This window comes from Dendrobium catenatum, unplaced genomic scaffold, assembly GCF_001605985.2.
Source record: "Dendrobium catenatum unplaced genomic scaffold, ASM160598v2 fragScaff_scaffold_231, whole genome shotgun sequence".
Taxonomy (NCBI): Eukaryota; Viridiplantae; Streptophyta; class Magnoliopsida; order Asparagales; family Orchidaceae; genus Dendrobium; species Dendrobium catenatum.
In genome coordinates this window covers 3,702,404-3,722,118 of record NW_021318693.1, presented here as the reverse complement: position 1 = coordinate 3,722,118, position 19,715 = coordinate 3,702,404, and the positions used below count along the sequence as shown (strand labels likewise).

Sequence of the window (19,715 nt, the reverse complement as noted above, 5' to 3'; positions counted from 1 at the left end):
AGTAAAAATAGAAAAATTCTAAATCTCTCAAGTGTGTGTGTAGGGTTACTTAACATTAGTCACTTCAAATATTTACAATTGACTCAAGAAAGAGAAAAAGAAAAATTACAAAGTGACTCAGACATAGTCTACCCAATCTTGAGCTGGCTTCATTTGTCGTCAGATCTTTCGGTCCTAAAACATCAGTAGAGGAAGGCAGTCAAAGTGTTTGCTAACATCAAAATCATAATCTATGAAACCAAGTTTGCAACAATCTCTCCCTTTTTTTAGGACGACAAACACTTTGATGATTATAGCAGTGTAATTCAAGAATTCAGAGTAGAAACAAGTGCAAGTACCAACAAACAAGTACAAACATAATCAACAAGTACAAACATATTACTCACCCTTTTGACATCTCAGAAAGGAGGGAACTAAAAAGAAACTAAAGCAGAAAAAGTACAAAAAGAAGGAAAAACAAACATAAGAAACTACAGGAAATAAAATCTAAGACTAGAAAAATGAGGGTCCCTGATCATCAGACGGAGGTGGTGGTCGTGGTGGTTGCTAAAAGTAACTAGTCAAGGCAGCAAACTATGATCCAAACTAGGTCATGTCCTGGTCGTGCTGCTGCTGCTGGTGAACAGCAAGAGTATTAAAATGGGCTATAATCTTATCGTGCTGATGCTGCTGGTGAGCTACAAAAGTGTCAAATCGGGTCTCCAATTGATCAAATCTCTCTACTAACTGATCAAACTGTGAGTGCTGGCAGAGAGGAGCAAGTTCAGGAACGGGATCGGGAGCCTCCTCCTCCTTAGCCTTCCAAGGTTCCCCATCCCCTGGGTGAAGACGAATACTGTGAAGGATATTGAAAGAGCTGTTCGAGTAAAAGAGAGTTGGGAGGTTGGGAGGAGCAGGATATTGAAGTTGATATTTGGTTTCAAGAATATAAGCTATGAGATGTGCTAGGGCAAGGTTGGGTCTCCTCTTATGTCATGGATCACGGATTGTTGTCAAATGATCAATGTAATGAAAAATCAGGTCAGTAGCATTAAATTCTCTGTCGGCCATAATGTAAAAGGTAGTCAGAGAAAGTATATGAGTGATGTGGACTCGGTCCCTGGCTTTTGGAATAATGGAAGTGCGAAGGACATGTTGGATTGTCCTAGCATCTTTAACCAAAGAGCTAGTTTCTCCAACATGAAAGGGTACGTTGGTCTGGCATAGGAAATGATTTGCAGTGGACCAGTTAAAATCAGGATTTGAGATAATGGTATGCATCTTGTCCCCAGTGGTGGATAACTGCAACAGTTCAGCACAGTCCTGATATATGATCTCGACCGGGCATCAATTCACATAGGAGATCAGGGCTGTGTAAGCAAAGTTTATGCAAAGGTTTGTGAAGAATTCATAAAGAAGATCAGTATTAAAGGGAACGGCGAGAGTAAGAATGAAGCACAGAGAGGTGTGGGTGAAAATGTCTAATACCGGATATGAGAGGTGGACAGGGTTGATGATTCTGGAGATAGTAATCCCACACTCTTTATACCGATGGTAAGTAGCTTCATTTTCTGCCTCTCTGAAATGAGGGTCAATCCTAGCCCTTGAAGAGCTCCCATAAGTTTGTCAGACTCACTTCCCACCAGCCATAGAAAGAAAACAGTAAGCAATAATGATAGAAGAAGAAGCTTAAAATGAAAACTATGGCTCGAAAGGCCTTAATTTAAAGAAATGTCCACATCGTCTTGGATGATCGTAGAATCATCCAAGGCGATATGGTTCAATTATTTTGTATAGGAAGATTGGTCAAAAAAGTGGTCCGATAATCCGGGCCGATCAGATATCGGCTAGGATGATTAAACACAGGCAATCATCCCGAGGAGTCAAGCCGGACGATTGTTGAAAAAGCAGATCATCCGGGCTGATTAGGTGTATCGCCTAGGATGATGCGCAATAATTGATTGTACCGACCAAAATTAAAATGTTTTAAATCTGTGCCACATGTATCATCCAGGATGAATAGTGGATCGGCCGGATGATTGTCCAATAATGGATCATCCGGGGCTAATTTTAAGGATTTTAAACGTACTGACATGTGGATCGTCTAGGACGATCTAGTGTATCGGCCAGGATGATGACATAAATTCATCGGCAAGGATAAAAATTGTATCGGCCAAGATGATCAAAATGATTTTAACAGAGTTTGATCATATCAGTCAGGATGATAAGGGATCGTCCAGGACGATGCGTTACAGAAAGCTCAGAAAAGTTCAGCAGATGGAATTTTGAAGAGAAATTATCTTATCATCTAGGACGATAGAGGTATCGGCCCGGACAATGTGACAAGAATTTGGAAACCAAGGAAAAGATGGAGATGATCAGAGAAAGCCCCAAACAAATAAATTAAAAAAATCTAAAAATATTAATGAAAAACTAAAAATAAATAAAGAAAAAAAAATTCCTAATTTTTTTATACATATTATTTTTTATTTTAGCAAAGCATCCATATGAAAAATTTCCTACAACATTAAATTTTAGATATTCAAAATATCAATGAGTTAACAATGTCATAATCTGAAAACGGTAGAATATCCGATCCTGTTAATCCTTAGCTCGAACTTCTTTCAGGGTAAAAATTGTCTTTTGAAAACAAAATGCTTAACTCATATCAAACTAATTGGGTAAAGAGATCTGTTTAAAACTTGGTTATAACAAAAATATCTCATAGATAATATACCAAAGTAATTTGTCTTAATCATGGAATTTGAAATCAGCCTTTGAAAATATCAAAATAACCCATAAGTTCATCTAGTTTTAAAAAGTTTTTGAAAAAGAGAGGATTGCTTGCATTTTGTGGGCTCATTTTTTGGCTCTTGATACCTTTGATTGGCTCTTTGAGCATCTTTGATTTTTGATACACTTTTTTGTATACTCTTTTTATTTTCAATTTGGCCCCTTTGCCCACTTCCACACCCCCCCCATTTTTTATTTTTGTTAAGCTAAATTCTCATTTACAATATCTTAATGATTCTTAGTTATGAGTATATCTTCCAGATATTAGAGAATATGAGCTCTGTCTCTAACATAGGGAAGAACTAGTCACAAAACACAATGAAAATCACATGATATATGCAATGGCAAGATTTCAAATAACTTGAAAGATATATAAAAACTTTGAACATTATATATAGGATAGATTATTGTATTAAGACAAAAAAAGATCTTAATTTTAAAAACCATTTGTTAAAATGAGATAGACTTTTGTTTTAGAGAAGAAAATTATACCTACTAAAAGTGGTTAGAAGGAGGGAAAAAATATCAACGATGTTTCTCCTTTTAACCAATTTAGAGGTGCTAATCATTGGCATTAAATCTCCAAAATCTAAAAGACTTGAAAAAATCATCATATAGAAAACGAAAGAAAGAAAAAAAATAGTTAAAACAACAAAAAGCTATCACGAAAAACAAACAAAACAATCATTTAATTTACAAAGCAATTCAAGAAATTGTGAAGCAGCAAGTTTAAGCAATTATGAGCTACGAGCCTCCATTTTGTCCAAGTATCCTATGCTTCTCATGGGTCTTTGGTGAGAGCACTCATGCAAGAATCAACAACTGTCAGATTTAGGAACCCAAAAAGGTTTGGGTCCCTTCTTATGAATAGTAGAAAGTGATGCTTATGTGCTATGCTGTGAATCATGTAGTTTTGGTCTCCACACCCAGTGTGTACTATGGTGAATAGTGCAAGTGTGTGAGATGTGTCCTAGCATGCCACATGAAAAGCATCTAACGCCAGGAAAAAGATTTCTTAAATGCTTTGGGTTATTTTGCCACTTCCTAGGTCTTGTCTTTAGATCAAAAGAGGGTGTCATCCAATATCCCTTAAGTGAGTCCAATTCATTTTTAAGCCTCAAGTTTATACTTTTTAAGATATCATTTTCAATCCTTAAATTTTGCTTTATCTCTTCAGATTTCTTAAAATTAAATTCAAGTGAGGTGTGTGAAACTTTTAATGCGTCATGCTCATTAATTCATTCTGAATGTTTTTTGTTTAAATCATCAAATTAATCAAGTAGAGTCATGTGATTTGAAACAATCAAAGAATGATCTTTAAGAATAATTTCATTTTCTTTTTGTAAATTTAAAAGTTCTAACTTCAAACTAGCATGAGTTTTCTTAAGTTTTTTGAATGATGCATGAATTTTCTCACAAATTTTAAATAATTGATCATAAGTTCGTTTATATACCTCTTCTTCATCACTTTGATCAAGATGATCTTCCGTCATTAAGCACAAATTTGTTGTTTCATCTTCAGTTCAGTCTCCGATGAATCAGTTGCAAAATCTGCCCAAAACGCCTTTTGAAGTCTCTTTTTATCCTTCCTGACCTTGGGTTTTTTCTCATCCTTTTCTTTGCTTGTGTGATCTTGAAGTGTAGGACAATCCACTTTGACATGTCCAAGCTTCCTGCATTCAAAACAAATAACATCAGAAGATTCTTTAGGATATTTGTTATCCTTACCTTTTCTCCAATTTTGATGATGCTTGTGCTTCTTCCTTAGAAATTTTTTGAACTGCCTTGTGATTAAGGAAAAGTCATCACTCTCAGACCCTAAAGAATCAGAATTTGTGTTGTTGGCCTTCAATGCCACAATTTTCTTTTTTTTTTTCCTCACCTGTATCAAGATTTCTTTGATTCACCCCTTGCTCGTAAGCAATGAGTGAGCCAATTAAGTTATGAATCGAAAGGTGTTTAAATCCTTATATTCAGTTATAGAATTGATTTTAGCATCAAAAGAGGAAGACAAGCATCTTAAAATTTTGTTCACTTTTTCATAGTTTGAAAGTTCTCTTCCTAAGGCATGCAAAGAAGTTACAATTTGAGTAAACCGTGAATAAATATCAGAAATTATTTCAGAAGGTTTCATATGAAAAATTTCGTAGTCATACAAGAGAATATTTAAACGAGATTGTTTCACTTCATTGGTTCCTTCATAAGTAATGCACAACCTATCCCAAATATCTTTTCCAGAGAAAGGGAGGAAGAGAGAGATTACATGCGTGTTTCTACTTGTTCTACTGGAATGGGAAGTCTCACTCAAAAAGATTTGATCCTAAATCTGATGAAGGAGTGTTCTTGGGATATTCTAGTGTTGAGAAGTCTTTTAGGGTGTGTAACAAGAGAACTTTGATGGTGAAAGAAACTACCCATGTAGTATTTGATGAGTCTGATCCTAAAAAGTCTAAAGTTGAGGATGATGATGATGTTGGAGAGATTACCACTGGATTAGAAAATTTGGAGAAGGGGGTAGGCCACCAAATCGTTGAAGGAGTAGGAGATGTCACCCAAGGAGTAAAAAATGTAGATTTGGAGGAAAGGGTTGGACCTTCTCACACCTTGCCTAGAGATTGGAGATACTCTACAAGTCACCCCAAGGATTTGATCTTAGGAGACCCTTCTGATGGAGTTAGGACTAGACATGGACTTAGGAAGGAGGTGAACCACTCTGCCTTTATCTCAATGACTAAACCCACCAACATAAACCAAGCCCTTACTAATGAGTTTTAGATTTTAGCCATGCAAGATGAGTTGAATCAGTTTGTTAGGAATGATGTTTGGGAGCTTGTAGAAAGACCTAAGGGATAAAGTGTAGTTGGAACAAAGTGGGTCTTTAAGAACAAGGTGAATGATTCTGGAGTGGTGGTTAGGAATAAAGCAAAATTAGTGGCTAAGTGGTATAACCAAATAGAAGGGATAGAATTTGAGGAGACTTTTACCCCTGTAGCTAGAATGGAAGCCATTAAAGTGCTATTAGCCTTTGCCTGTTATAAATGATTTAAGATTTTTTCAAATGGATGTTAATAGTGCCTTTTTAAATGGGGAAATAAAAGAGGATGTGTTTGTAGAACAAACCACAGAATTTGAGAGTTCCCAATATCCAAATCATGTTTTTAAATTAAAAAACGCTTTGTATGGGTTAAAACAGGTACCAAGAGCTTGGTATGAGAGGCTTAGCACATTTTTACTAGGAAGGGAGTTTGTTAAGGGGAGAGTAGACACCACCCTTTTTCTTAGGAAAGCTGGAGATGATTTGCTCATTGTTCAGATTTATGTGGATGATATACTTTTTGGATCTTCTAATAAGAAACTTTTTGAGGAGTTCTCTAAAACAATGAGTAGAGAGTTTGAGATGAGTTTGATGGGAGAGTTGTCCTACTTTTTGGGGTTTAACATAAAATAATTGGATGATGGAACCTTTATAAATCAAACAAAATACATTAAGGATATTTTGAAGAAGTATGAGATGGATAAGGCTAAGCCAATTAATACTCCCATGACTTCTAGTGTTCCGTTGGATAAGGACCCAAGTTGTAAGTCTGTTGATCAGAAGAAGTACAGAGGCATGATTGGATCCATACTTTACCTGACGGCTAGCCGACCTGATATTATGTTTAGTGTTTTCCTTTGTGCTAGGTTTCAAGCTGACCCCAAAGAATCCCACATGATTACAGTTAAGAGAATTTTTAGATACCTTTTGGGGACCCAAAGCTTAGGGATTTGGTATCTAAGGCACAACACTTCTTTTGAGATTATTTGATTTTCTGACTCTGATTTTACAGTATGCAAGGTCAATTCATAGGACAATCTTTGGTCTCATGGTCTAGAAGAAAGCAAAACTCTGTTGCACTTTCCACTACTGATGCTGAGTACATTGATCTTTAAAGTTGTGTGGCCCAAGTCCTTTAGTTGAAACAACAGGTATTGGATTTAGGATTACCTGTAGGTACCATCTCAATCTTTTGTGACAACACTAGTGTCATATGCATCTCTACGAATCCTATCCAACATTCAAGGACTAAGCACATTGACATTAGGCATCACTTTATTAGAGATCATGTGACTAAGGGAGACATTGATTTACACCATGTGACAACCGAAAATCAATTGGCTGACATCTTTACTAAACCACTGGCCTTCGACACTTTCAGCACTTTAAGGACCAGATTTGGTGTGATTGACATAAATGCATGAACTTGATCTTTTACTTGCTTTCTTTTGCTTATGTTCTTTCTTATTTCTTTTATTTTCTTTTCTTTTTGCTCTTTGCTTTCTTTTCTTCTTTTGCTTTTAGTTTTTGTTTGGTTTATTTTACTTTATTTTGTTTATTTGATTTTCAAAATCATTGTTGAAATGATATCGTATGTCTTGTCCTTGCTTTTGAAAATTTGTAGTCAATGTGGTTTTCATCTCTTAATCTCCTAGATGGTAAAAATATTTTGTGATTGTGTCTCTTTCTCTAACCTATTTTAGTGACATCGTTTTCTTTTCTAATAAAAAATCATTTCAATTGTAAACAATTGTGTATGAAACTAGATCTTTTACTAATTTGCTAAAGCAATCTATCTTGTTATTATATGCATTAATATGTTTTTTTGCATCTCAAGATTTCCTTATTACCTTAAATCATTGATTATTAATTCTGTTTTTGTGGATAAGTTCTTTCTCTATGTTAGAGAGAGAGCTCCTATTCTCTAATATCTAGAAGATATACTCATAACTAAGATTCCTTTTAAGAGATTGTAAAAGAGAATAGAGCTTGCAAAAAAAAAAAGAAATTGGCATGATGCCACAAAAGAAGTGCGCATTGAACCAAATTGAAAATTTTATCAAAAAGAGACAAAAGTTTCGCAAAGCACCAATCAATTGACAAGAGGCATAAAATGAGCCCACCAAAAGGAAGCTCTATTCTCCTTTCAAATCCTTTAAAACATAGAAGATCTCATATATCAAAGGCTTGATTTTTAGTGTTTTGCGATTGTGACAAATTTACTTTGGTACATTATTCTCTAGGATATTTTTTCTGAAACCAAGTGATGAATGGATCTTTTTTTCTCAAATCCAATTGAATTTTTGAATTAGATCATTGATTTCCAAAGACGACTCTACCCTAAAAGAAAGTCTAAGCTAAGGGTAACCATGATCCGTTATTGTACTGTTTTATAGATTTTTCTGATGTTGATTCATTAGCTTACAAATTTTTTAAAATCAATCACATGGAACACTACATCATGTTCATGCCTTGTTTAAAAAAAATAATTGTTTACTTTGTTTCTAAGTTTCCTCCTCCTTTTTGAGATGTCAAAAGGGGGAGAGGAACCCTTTGTATGCTTGCACTTTCGATTCCATGTTTTACACTACTGTTTTTGAAATATTTGTCAAAGTATTTGCCATCATCAAAAAGGGGAGATTGTTACAAATTCAGTTTCATGGATTATGCTTTGATGATTAGCAAACACTCTTGCTTCTCTTCGACTGCCTGATACTTCTGACATTTCAGGAATCAAAGATCGAACAGAAATCATAACCAGCTCAAGATTGGGTAGATTAGGGTTGAGTCAGTCTGTAATTTTCTTTTTTCCCTTTCTTGAGTCAATTATAATCTTTGAAGTGACTGATGTTAAGTAAGCCTACACACATACACTTGAGTGACTTAGAATTTCTGTTTTTACTCACATCATCTCGGACGATATTAATATCATCCTGAACGATCGAGTTTAAAACAGAAACTCTAATCAGGATTTCCTAGTTAAGGCAGCCATAATTAGCTTATCATCCTGGACGATACATTTATCGGACAGGACGATATGCTCAAAATAAAAAGAAATAGTCGCCATGATTAATTTAAGTATTCTGTATTTTTGAAAATCGGCTAGGACGATTGTGAGATCGGCCTGGACGATATGGCAGAATTATACCTAAATTGATCCAGCAATTAAGAAAGAAATTAAGGATGATTGTGAGATCGGCCTGGACGATATGACGATCGTAGGATTGGCCAGAATGATATATTTAAAAACCCTTAGTTACTCCTGGCCGATCAGGATCGGACAGCACGAATTCAAGCGATGCTCTGGACAATTTTCTTCTAATTTGAACTAATCGTCCGGGATGATTGTGCGATCGGCTTGGACGATCAAGCCAATTTTCGATCGTCCAAATCACCTTCAGGGCAATATTTTGGCCAATCGTCTATGTTTTGAACTAATCGTACAGGATGATATTATTATCGTCCTGGACGATAAAGTAGGCAGGACGAATCTCCATTCACTAAAGACCATTTCACAATGGGTTTCAGAATTTTAAAACCTTATGTCAACAGTTTATAAGAGTATGAGCTGCTTACTCTACCACATCCCTTTTCCAGCCTAGCTCTACATATTGATGCTATTAACTTGTACAAAAGAGAATCTTTGTCCTAAATAAATCTCCATGCCAAACGTGCTCTTAAAGAAGTTGTCTTAGTGATATTTGAATGCAGCCCATGGCCACCTCTTTCAATTGGTTTGCACATTTCAGTCTAACTGACATATTGCAACCCTCTATTGCCATTTTTCTTATTCACGATGAAGTTTCTACTAGCTTTATCAAGATCTTCCAATACACATTTTGGAACAGTGAGACGCATGAAATGTAGGCAGAGCTAGCAAAACATATTTTACCATAGTCATCTTGCCTGCCAATGACAGTAATTTGCTTCCCCATTGATTCAGCTTCTTCAAGGTATTATCAATTATAAATTGAAAATCATCATATGTAAGTCTTCTCAAAACTATCTTCAATCCAAGATAATTGAGTTCTCTAACAGTTTTAAATCACATAATTCTTTTAATGTTATTTTTCTTCTTCCTTCCCATGTGATTTTCGAACAACATAGTAGATTTGTTCAGATTAATTCGTTGTACAGTCCAATCAAAAAAGCAGAGTAATATTTCCTTCACTCTTTTAACTTTCTTCATATTTGCTTCAGAGAACATGATAACATCATCAGCATAAAGTAAATGTGAAATTCTAGGTCCCTCTGGATAGAATTTGATGCCACAAGAGCTTTAATCAAATGCATTTGAGAGAAGTTGAGAGAAAAGAATAAAAAGGATTGGAGACAAGGGACATCCTTGCCTAAAATCGCTCTTAGCATGAATCCAATTGGAGTAATTGCCATTAATGATTAAAGAAAACTTATGGTCTTCAACACACTCCATAATGAGAATAGAAATTTTAATGGGAAAGTTGAAATACTCCAACACTTTCCTTAAAGAAGGCTAAGCCATGGAATCATATGCTTGTTCCATGTCTACATTAAAGGAGAATAGACCCTTAAGTCCTTAGAGATCCTTAGGTTATGAAATATTTCGTGTGCCACCAAAACATTGTCTGACAAGGATCTCCCCTTAATGAATGTTGTTTGCTCCATGGAGATTAAATTTGGAATGACCATAACTAATCTAATCAGTATAATTCTCGCCGCTACCTTATACACAAAATTGCTTAGACTTATAGGTCTATAATTAGAAGGAAGAATAGGATTATATACCTTTGGAATAAGCACTGTTAATGTCTCCTTCCATTCTTTAATAAATTCTCCATTGATAAAGAAGTGACTTATAGCCCTCCAAAAATCTATTTTGATGATCCCCCAATAAGGTTTGATGAAAGAGTTTGAAACTCCATCATTACCAGGAGAAGTATTGCCTCCCAATTGATCCTAAATTCCTTCTACCTCTTCAATAGTCAAATCTGCCTCCAGGATTTTCTGTTACTATATTTCACTACCGGCCAACCTTCCATCTTGCAGCTCCTAGCCTCCCATTTTCTCTACAAAAAATGTAGAAACACCTCTTCCATTTTGTCTTGTTCTTCCACTAACAACCCATTTTCATCCTTTATTTTGATGATTTTGTTGGTGTTTCTTCTAGCACTAGCATAGGAGTGAAAAAATTTAGAATTTTCATCACCTACCTTTAGCCACTTAACCTTGTCTCTTTGCTTCCACCAAGAATTCAATTTTGTCATGGTTGTATTCAACTCATTCACCTTAGATTTGAGACTCCAGTATTCAGTTTCCGAGAGAGCTCCAAGAGAAGATTCCTTAATTTGAAGTTGAATAATCTCATTCATAAGATTATCTTTAAGCTTATTTAAATCTTTTAGCTTAGATTTTCTCCAAAAAAACAATGGTTTCAAGGAATTTTTAAACTTCTTATTAAGCACTTGAGCGCAATTACCTTGATAGTTCATGTTCCATTCCTTCCTTACAACCACAAATGAAGCTTGATAAGATGCCCAACTATTTTCAAACTTGATCTTCCTTTCGATATAGCTTCAAAATTTTGAAATTGCAATGTAATTGGACAATGGTTCGAGGCAATCCTAGCCAAATTCTTCACTACCAAATGGTATGGGGAGCTTAATATAGAGGTGTTAATAAAACACCTATCCAATCTTTCAAGAATCCTTGCACCACCACTTTTGTTATTACACCATGTCTAATTAGGACCAATGAACCCTACTTCATGTAAATCATTGTTGAGGAAGCAAACCTTCATCTCCTTTGGACCTTGAGAGAATGTGAACCTTCTACCTCCAATTTTATCTTCTTTTCCCAATATACAGTTGAAGTCACCTCCTATTTCCATAGGCAATTCTTTAATGGAATACATGTCTATCATGTTCCATAGATCTCTCCTCTTATGCACTTCCCTACTTCCATAAACCGTGGCCACCCTCCACATTTCTTTGTTGGAAATTTTAAGGTCTCCAATCACAATTTGGGCAGAAAAAGCACCCACCGAGAACTTAACTTGATTTGATTTCCAAAGTAATAAAATTCCACTAGATAACCCAGATGAAGGAACCAAGAAAACGTCCCAATCTTTTTCTACCATATTATTGATTTCATTTCTATCAATTTCAGATATTTTGGTTTCTACAAAACCCAAAAAAATACTCCATTATTTTTAACAAATTCCTTAATATAGATGGAAGCACTCCTCTTCCTTGCTCCTCTACAATTCCAAAAAGCTATGGAATACATTAAAAGAGATTTTGGGGATTAACCCCCAAACTAGTTTTCCCTTCTAGCTCCAGTCTTCAGCTTCTAGTTGAAGAGTTGATTGGTCCCAATTCCATTAAATGCTTAGGAATTTTTTTCTTAGATGATATAACAGAGTTAGCTTTCTCTTCACTTCCAGATTTCATATTTTCACAGATATCTGCCTTCGATTCTTTTTTACCAATCCCACCTACAAGATTACTTATTTCTTTGTTGCCATCACAAATGAGGATCTCTTCTTCAGTTATGACTACTTTTGTAGAAGGAACTAATTCACCTTCCTCCAGATCTACTAATGCACTGAAGCAATTATCATCAACCACAGGCACCATAATTTCCTGAGCTTTGAAGCTATTTTTTCCAAGGCTAACTATTGTCCTTCCATCAATCCTTTGTTCCACCACATTATACCCATCATTTGGCTTATCTTCCCTTGTTCTAGAATTTTTGTTAACATTCTTCTTCAACGGCACCAAATTACTTTTACTTGCCACCTGAGAACTTGGTGTTCTGGCCAAGTTGTTATATGATTTTTTCTTCCCATATTTTACCAACATCTATGGTTCATATTCCTCTTTTTCAATCAATCTAGGTACACCCAGATTTTGATTATCTGCAGCCATTTCCATTCCCTCCAATTTACTAGCATTTGAAATAACAGGTTTTATAGAATTAAACCTGTTCTCCATTTTAGGTGAAGAACACTCTTTCTTTCCATGACCAATCTTCCTACATTCAAAACATAGATTTGGCAGCTTCTCATATTCAATTATGTGGAAGATTTATCTTCTACTCCTTCTACCCAAACTCCAGTCGGTAGCTTAGCATCCATATCTATTCAAATGCAGACCCTCCGAAATTTTCTTCTAGACCACTGAAGCATGTTTCCATCAATCAAGTAAGGCTAGCCCACCTTGGATGATATACGGTAGATGTTTATTTCATCCCAACAAAGGAACAGAAGATTGGGTAATCTGATCCATATAGGAGAGGAAAGTCCTTTAAGAGAATCCAGATCAAACCTTTAAGTCCATCTTTCAATCCCCATAATATTCCCATTAACAAACCAGGGACCATTGGTTAGCACTGCCCCCATATGTTCTGGTTCATGGAATGAGCATAGAATCGATCCCTTTCCAATCACCGTTAGATGGACATTTCCATATTGACCCCATTGTCTCCTCAATTCAAAGCTTATTGAGGAAAAAGGGATATCACCACTAAAAATTTTCACCACCAAATACTTTTCAAGCTTCTTGGAGTTCTCCATAACTTTTTCTACATTAAGCAAGATAGATTTTCCATCTCCAGCTGTGTAGTTACCGAAATTCAAATCAACTACCCTGATATTTTCATTTTTAAGGCAGACATTATGATGATTACCTGGGTTACTTCATTTAGGCATTTCATCATTAACCTCATCACATCTTCCCAATTCACCTATTTCGCATATCCACACCTCCTCTAGATCAGCTTTCGAATTGTCTTCAATTGCCAGGATCTTTTTCTTACTAGAACTTTCAGCTTCATTTGATCCAACCGCCATTTTTAAAAAAGAATCACCTTTCTCACCTCTATCAGATACCATATCCACTGCATATGATTAATTGTTTGTACCAGACTTTAAATTTGAAGATGGAGATAATATTTTTTCTCCCTTGACCAAATTGGTCTTTCCAACCTTATCACAATTCTCCATATTATCATCCAACAGGATTCCCTTTCCCTTACCGACAATTTTAGGGATTTGTTTCTTTAATTTCAGTCCTCCATCATTGATTATTAAAGGCTTGTTCATCTTGGCATTAACCTTCACTCCAAGGAAGAAATTAAAGCTATCATCTCCAAAAGCCGAAGGTGAAGACGTCACATTCCGGGCTCCTCCATTCATTGGACGTCCAAAAGATCATTTCTCCTCCAACCGTTCACCGCCATCAACACCGATGATGAAGCCATGAAATCAGATTTTTAAAAAATAAAATTTTGAAATATCAAACTTTCAAAATTTTAGATGATCATCCTGGACGATCCTTGTGTTTTTAGCTCAAGATCTGATTATCTTCTGCTTCAATTATTTGTGATCGTCCTGGACGATCCTCTTGGTCCTGCATAATCTTTATAATTTAAGCTCAATCAATAGTGATCATCATGGATGATCCACATGTTTATCCTGAACAATCCATGTGGCAAAATTTGGTACACGTATTAATTTCTACCGATATGATCCATTATTTCCTATAGTCCCAGACAATCCATCTAATCATCTTGGATAATGTACTTTTTAAACGGTTGTTCGGCTTGACTCCTTGGGACAATCGCCTGTGTTTTATCATGCCAGACAATGTCTGATCATCCGTGACAATATTACTACCTTTTTAACCAATCGTCTTGAATGCAATTATTTCACCTGATCGTCCTGGAAGATTATGCAATCATTCTAGATGATCAGTTTGTCTCTTCTTAAATCGAGGATGGGAAATGTGTTTTCTCACCCAAGTCTTGTACTTTCATCCTTGCACTCCCTATTTCTCTATTTTCTTATACTCATGGCTAGAGGAAAGAGATCTAAAATGCCTTCTGGAAGCTCCTCAAGGGCCAATCTTGACCCTCATTTCACTGAGGTGGCCGATCAAGCCACCTATCTGAGGTATAAGACTTCAGGGAGAACTTTATCCTAGACTGTCAACCCTCCCATACTTTCTTATCATATTATAGACTTCTTTGTGTACACTTCTCTTAGCTTTATCCTTATACCTACCATCCCATTAAATTATGAATTGCTATTTGAATTCTTTGCTAGCCTCCGCATCAATTCTTCCTTCACTTCTCTTCAGTCTTATGTGAATAGGCGTCATGTCAAAATCACATATCAAGATTATTACGAGCTCCTATGGTTGTCCACTACTGGAGACAAGCTGCACATCCTATCTTAAGACCCCAATTTCGAATGGGCTCCGGCTAATCACTTTATAAGGAACACGAATGTTTCCTATCATGTTGGAGAGTTTAGCAGATTACTCAAAGATGCTAAGACAATCCAACATATCCTTCGTACCTCAGTCCTTCTGAAAGCTGGTGATCATATGTACATCTCTCCACTTCTTTCGATCACTACTTTTTATATCCTGGCCCACCATGAATTTAATGCTACTGATATGATTTTTTGATGCATTGAGCACCTAACAAGCATTAGAGATCTAGGACATAAAAGGAAGCCCAATCTTAGCTTAGGACACATGTTAATAAATATCATGGAATCCAAATACAACCTTCAATATCCTGCCCCACCAAACTTTAAGCCTACCTTTTACTCCAACAACTCCTTCCATATTCTTCACAGTACTCATCTCCACCCGGAGCATGAGGAAACTGAGGGAGCTGAGGAGGAGGCGGCTTCTGCACCTGTTCCTGTACCTGCACCGCATTGCCAGCATTCATAGCAGGATCAACTGGTGGAGAATTTTAACCAGTAGGAGGCACACTTTGAATCCTATGTTGTTGCACTGGAGCAGCAACATGCGGAGGATGTTGCTCACTTTGACTCTTTTGTAGCTCACCACCAGCACCAGTATGACTAGGATATGGCCTGGTTTTGGGAGCAGTTTGTGACTCTTTCTAGTTTCTTTCCGCCACCACCACCACCTACTTTAGATGATTAAGGGCCATCCTTCTTTTAGTTTGTTTTTGTGATGTTCTTTTTTCTTATTGTATTTTATTTTTACCTTTGTTTGGTAGTTTCTATTTTGTTTCATTTCTCTTTCCCTCCTCCTATTTGTGATGTCAAAAGGGGGAGTAGTTGTACTATTTTATGTTGCTTAGTTGTACTATGTACTATGTTCTATTTTAGTAAAATTTGAACTTCTTAGTTTACACTTTTTTCTTATGTTGTTTAAAATTAAATTTTCTTAATTATTTGATTGTTTGTCATCATCAAAAAGGGATAAACTGTTACAAATTTGATTTAAAAAAATAAAATTTTGATGATAGCAAACATTTCTATTTTTCTCCAACTACCTTGCCTACAAACATTTCAGGTCCAGAAGATCGAATTACAAATCAAACCAGCTCAAGATTAGGTAGATTATGACTGAGTCACTTTGTAATATGTGTCAAGTATCTTTTATCCTTTCTTGAGTCAATTATAAAAGTTATGGATCCTAATGCTAAGTAACCTTGCACAAAAAGACTTGGGAGAAAAATTCTATCTATTGGTTAGAGTTTTCTATTTTGATCACATCATCCAGGATGATCCAAAAATCATCTTGGATGCTTAGTTAAAAATAGAATCCTTAAATAGGTCATCCTAGTTTAGGCAACCATAATTAAGAGAATCATCCTAGATGATATTTGCCTCATCCGAAATGATGGCTCAAATTAGAAAGAATCGTTTGCCATATCTATTTAGGCATCTTTATTTTTGGACATCGTCCAAAACATCGTCTTGATAATGTTGCACAATTATGCCTAAATTAATCAAGAAAGCAATTAAGGTTTGATTACTCGATCATATCATCCTATATGATTACAAGATCTAATGGGATGATCATTTAACAAACTTTAGTTCTTCCTGGACGACCAAAAATCTGTCTAGTTCCATTTAGAGCGATGCTCTGGATGATATGTACTAAATTGAACTAATCATACAGGACAACCAGGAGATTGGACTGGATGATCAAGTTATTTTTTTATCACCCATACATCTTCTAAGGGCATTATACTGGATGATATTTTTCATTTTGTACTGATCGACCTAGATGATCGTTATATCATCCTGAACGATCTAATTATTTTTCCATCGTCCAAACATCCATCTAGGGCATGGTCTAGATGATATTGGATAACTTGAACTAATTGTAAAGGATGATATATAATTGTACTAGATGATCTGAACAAAGTAGCCTTCTAATCGTCCAGACTCTTCCAAATCGTCTAAGCTGATTGAGCTAAATTTGAACTGATTGTACAGGACTATCAGTCAATTGTGCTAGATGATATTTAATGATTAGTTACTAATTAGGGATATTTTGGAGCCCATTTTTAAAAGATCTCATATTTTCTCAAGAGGAATTCTTTCGCTGTTATCCTGATCTAAGGGAGCCATAAGGAGTGGGAGAGCAAGAGAGAGAGATAGAGAGAGAATCTTGTGAGGGGGAGTTTATGAGGTGTTTCACAAAGATTGCTCCAAGCAAGGATCAGAGTCATCTTCTCCGGTCATCGTCCCTGGTTCCTTTGAGGTTCTAGAGAGATCTACTTCAACAAATGATCAAGGTTCCCTGCTTGCTTCTGGAGGAAGCAAAAGGAGTTGGGTTCTCTGCCTACTTTTGGAGGAAGAAAAAGAAGTTGGGTTCTCTATCTACTTCCTAAGGAAGCAAAAGGAGTTGGGTTTTCTGCCTCATCGAGGTTGGTGGAATGGTGTTTTTGTACTCGCTTTTTCACCTTGCTGTGGGGGCAAAAGGAGAGACACTGAGTTTAGTTCAATACTCAGAGGATGCCTCTGGGGAGTGGATGTAGGTCAAGTTCACCGAACAATTATAAAATCTGATGTGTTTTTTCTTATTATTACTTTTACATTTAATTTTTGCACTTTGTTTCTTTTGTGGTGAATCTTGATTTAGTTGTATTTGTGTTTCTATTTGGAGAAAATTTTTAAATACTAATTCACCCCGCCTCTTTGTTAGCCTCAGGATTAGTTCATAAGGGCTTAACATCCCTGATGAACTTTCAAAATGGAATTTAGTTTAGGAGAAGAAAACCAAGAACTAGCTAGCACATCTTTAAAACATTATATTTTCCCCTCAAAAAGAGAAGAAGATGATGAGTTTGATGATGACATATCATCATCTCCTAGCAACCAAAAAGCAATGGGAAACCTCAAAACAAGTGAAGGAATTAAAGTAAAATAAATAAAGTACTAGAAATCAATCGAGAAATGCAAAGAAAATAAGCCAAGAGGGAAAAGATCAAGAACGCGAGAAGGAACCCTAAATCTCCCAAAAATTGCCTCGAATGTCAGAGCGCCGAGAGACATTGCAATGTCAGGTGATAAGGCTAATGAATTTATATATAAGACACTGCCCAGAGATTTCAACCTCATTTTGCAAGAACTTTATGATCTGAATTCTAGTTCTGTATAATCTCAATCCCCTATATTTAATTACCCCTCCTAAAATTCAGAGAGAACTTTTAATTTAGGCTAGTCATCAATCAGATATATAGAGGTACATGATATCTAACATATAGTAACAGCATGGGTTGGTAGGAAAATTGCATATTTAAAATTTTAAATTTCACCATCTTGAACTTAAAGTGGGTGGTAGGGGAATGGATGACAAACCCATCAAGATCCTATGGTTTTGTCATCCCAGGTCATTATGGTCCCTAGTCTATATAGTCAGAGGAGGTAATCAACCCAACCTGATAGAAGGATCCTTGTCGGCAGCCATGGGTTACATCTTCTAAGGTAACCTTGTTGAACTAGGATGAATTTTTATCCAAGGGAACAAATTTGAATCCACCTTAGCTAATAAAGGGCTTTGTGCCATATTGATTATATCCTTTGGATTTATATCTCAAGGATTTGATGCCACTAAGAGACATATTGGCTCCGGCCATAACCATAATTTAGTGGTTCTATTTTTTGGTAAAACCACTTGGTTTAGAGGGCCCTAGGTCATAACCATTTACTTATGGTGTATTTTGGTAGAGAAACTACAAATTAGAGGACATGCACCACGTCTTTACTTGTAGGAGACTATTTTGAGAATGAATCCTAGTGATATTCTTGACGTGACATAAGCTCTTTATGAGCTGAAAGTGTTTGGATGATTGAATTTCAATTTTAAATATTTTTTATTTTGGTACTTTTAGATTTTAGATTTAATACAATTTGAAAATGTTGGAATTAATCCCTCTGATTGATATTTTCATTCAACAAGGCCATCATCGGGGTGTACGGGCATTTTCATTGACTAATCCTTGCTGACCCTATCAACTTTCCAATAGGGGATCAAGTTCATCGGTTATATGATATTATTAATAAATTTATCTATTCATTAGACATGAAGGCCTTATATGAATTTATAAAATAAATATTCTGGTTGACACCTTGATCATATATTTATTTGGTAATTTGAGCCATACTGAGTTCTATCTATATATAGAAGTATCAGATACCAACTATATTTATTGACCCGTACAACATCACTAAATGTCACGTGTATATGTATAACACGCTCATTGGGGCCCATATAAGTTTTGTGATTTCATATGCACTTTTATGTACCTATGTTAACACATATTGTAGTGTTTGTGCGATGGCATTTTTGAAAATATTTGATGTCGTTCTATTATGTGACAATTGCCATTTGAATGTAGTATTCTCTTTGGAAGTGCATAGACACCTTCTAACTTCTTGTATGAGTGTTACAAATCCATTGGAGTGTCATAGTACTTTGTGGATTAAGTTGTTTATTGCTTTTTACAAGTAAAATATCATGAAATAGTTATTGATTTATGTAGGTGGATCATAGTGCACTAATGAATCTCCTACTATTTGTTGCAACCCATGACCCCGAGTTTGAGATTTTAATGATGCCAAATAATGAGTGTTTTGGAACAACTTTTCATTGAATATTACTTTATTTGCTATTGTCCTTGAGTACTAACATTTCAGGAAGATCACAAGTGACTCAGGACGAAAGGAAGACTCAAGACCGGGTAGATTAGGAGTATGAATCAGATATTATATTTTTCTATTTATTTTATTTTTACTTTATTGAGTCTGGCCACAAAATGCATAAGAGTAAGAGCAACCATGCACACACACAGGGGGAAGTTTGTTTTTAAT

The 19,715-nt window shown here is 35.7% G+C and overlaps 1 protein-coding gene across 1 annotated transcript in view; it reads right to left on the bottom strand.

Annotated features, from left to right (window-relative positions):
* Positions 1-585: 585 nt before the first annotated feature.
* The window catches only part of LOC110098208 (CBL-interacting serine/threonine-protein kinase 24-like), a 97,188-nt gene continuing 78,058 nt past the window's right edge, over positions 586-19,715 (bottom strand). The window contains exons 11-14 of the mRNA XM_028693089.1: positions 18,839-18,843; positions 10,011-10,013; positions 3,811-3,816; positions 586-835 (exon numbers count right to left, since the gene is read on the bottom strand). Coding sequence (XP_028548922.1) covers positions 586-835; positions 3,811-3,816; positions 10,011-10,013; positions 18,839-18,843 — 264 coding nt within the window. The remainder of the gene's footprint in view (positions 836-3,810; positions 3,817-10,010; positions 10,014-18,838; positions 18,844-19,715) is intronic.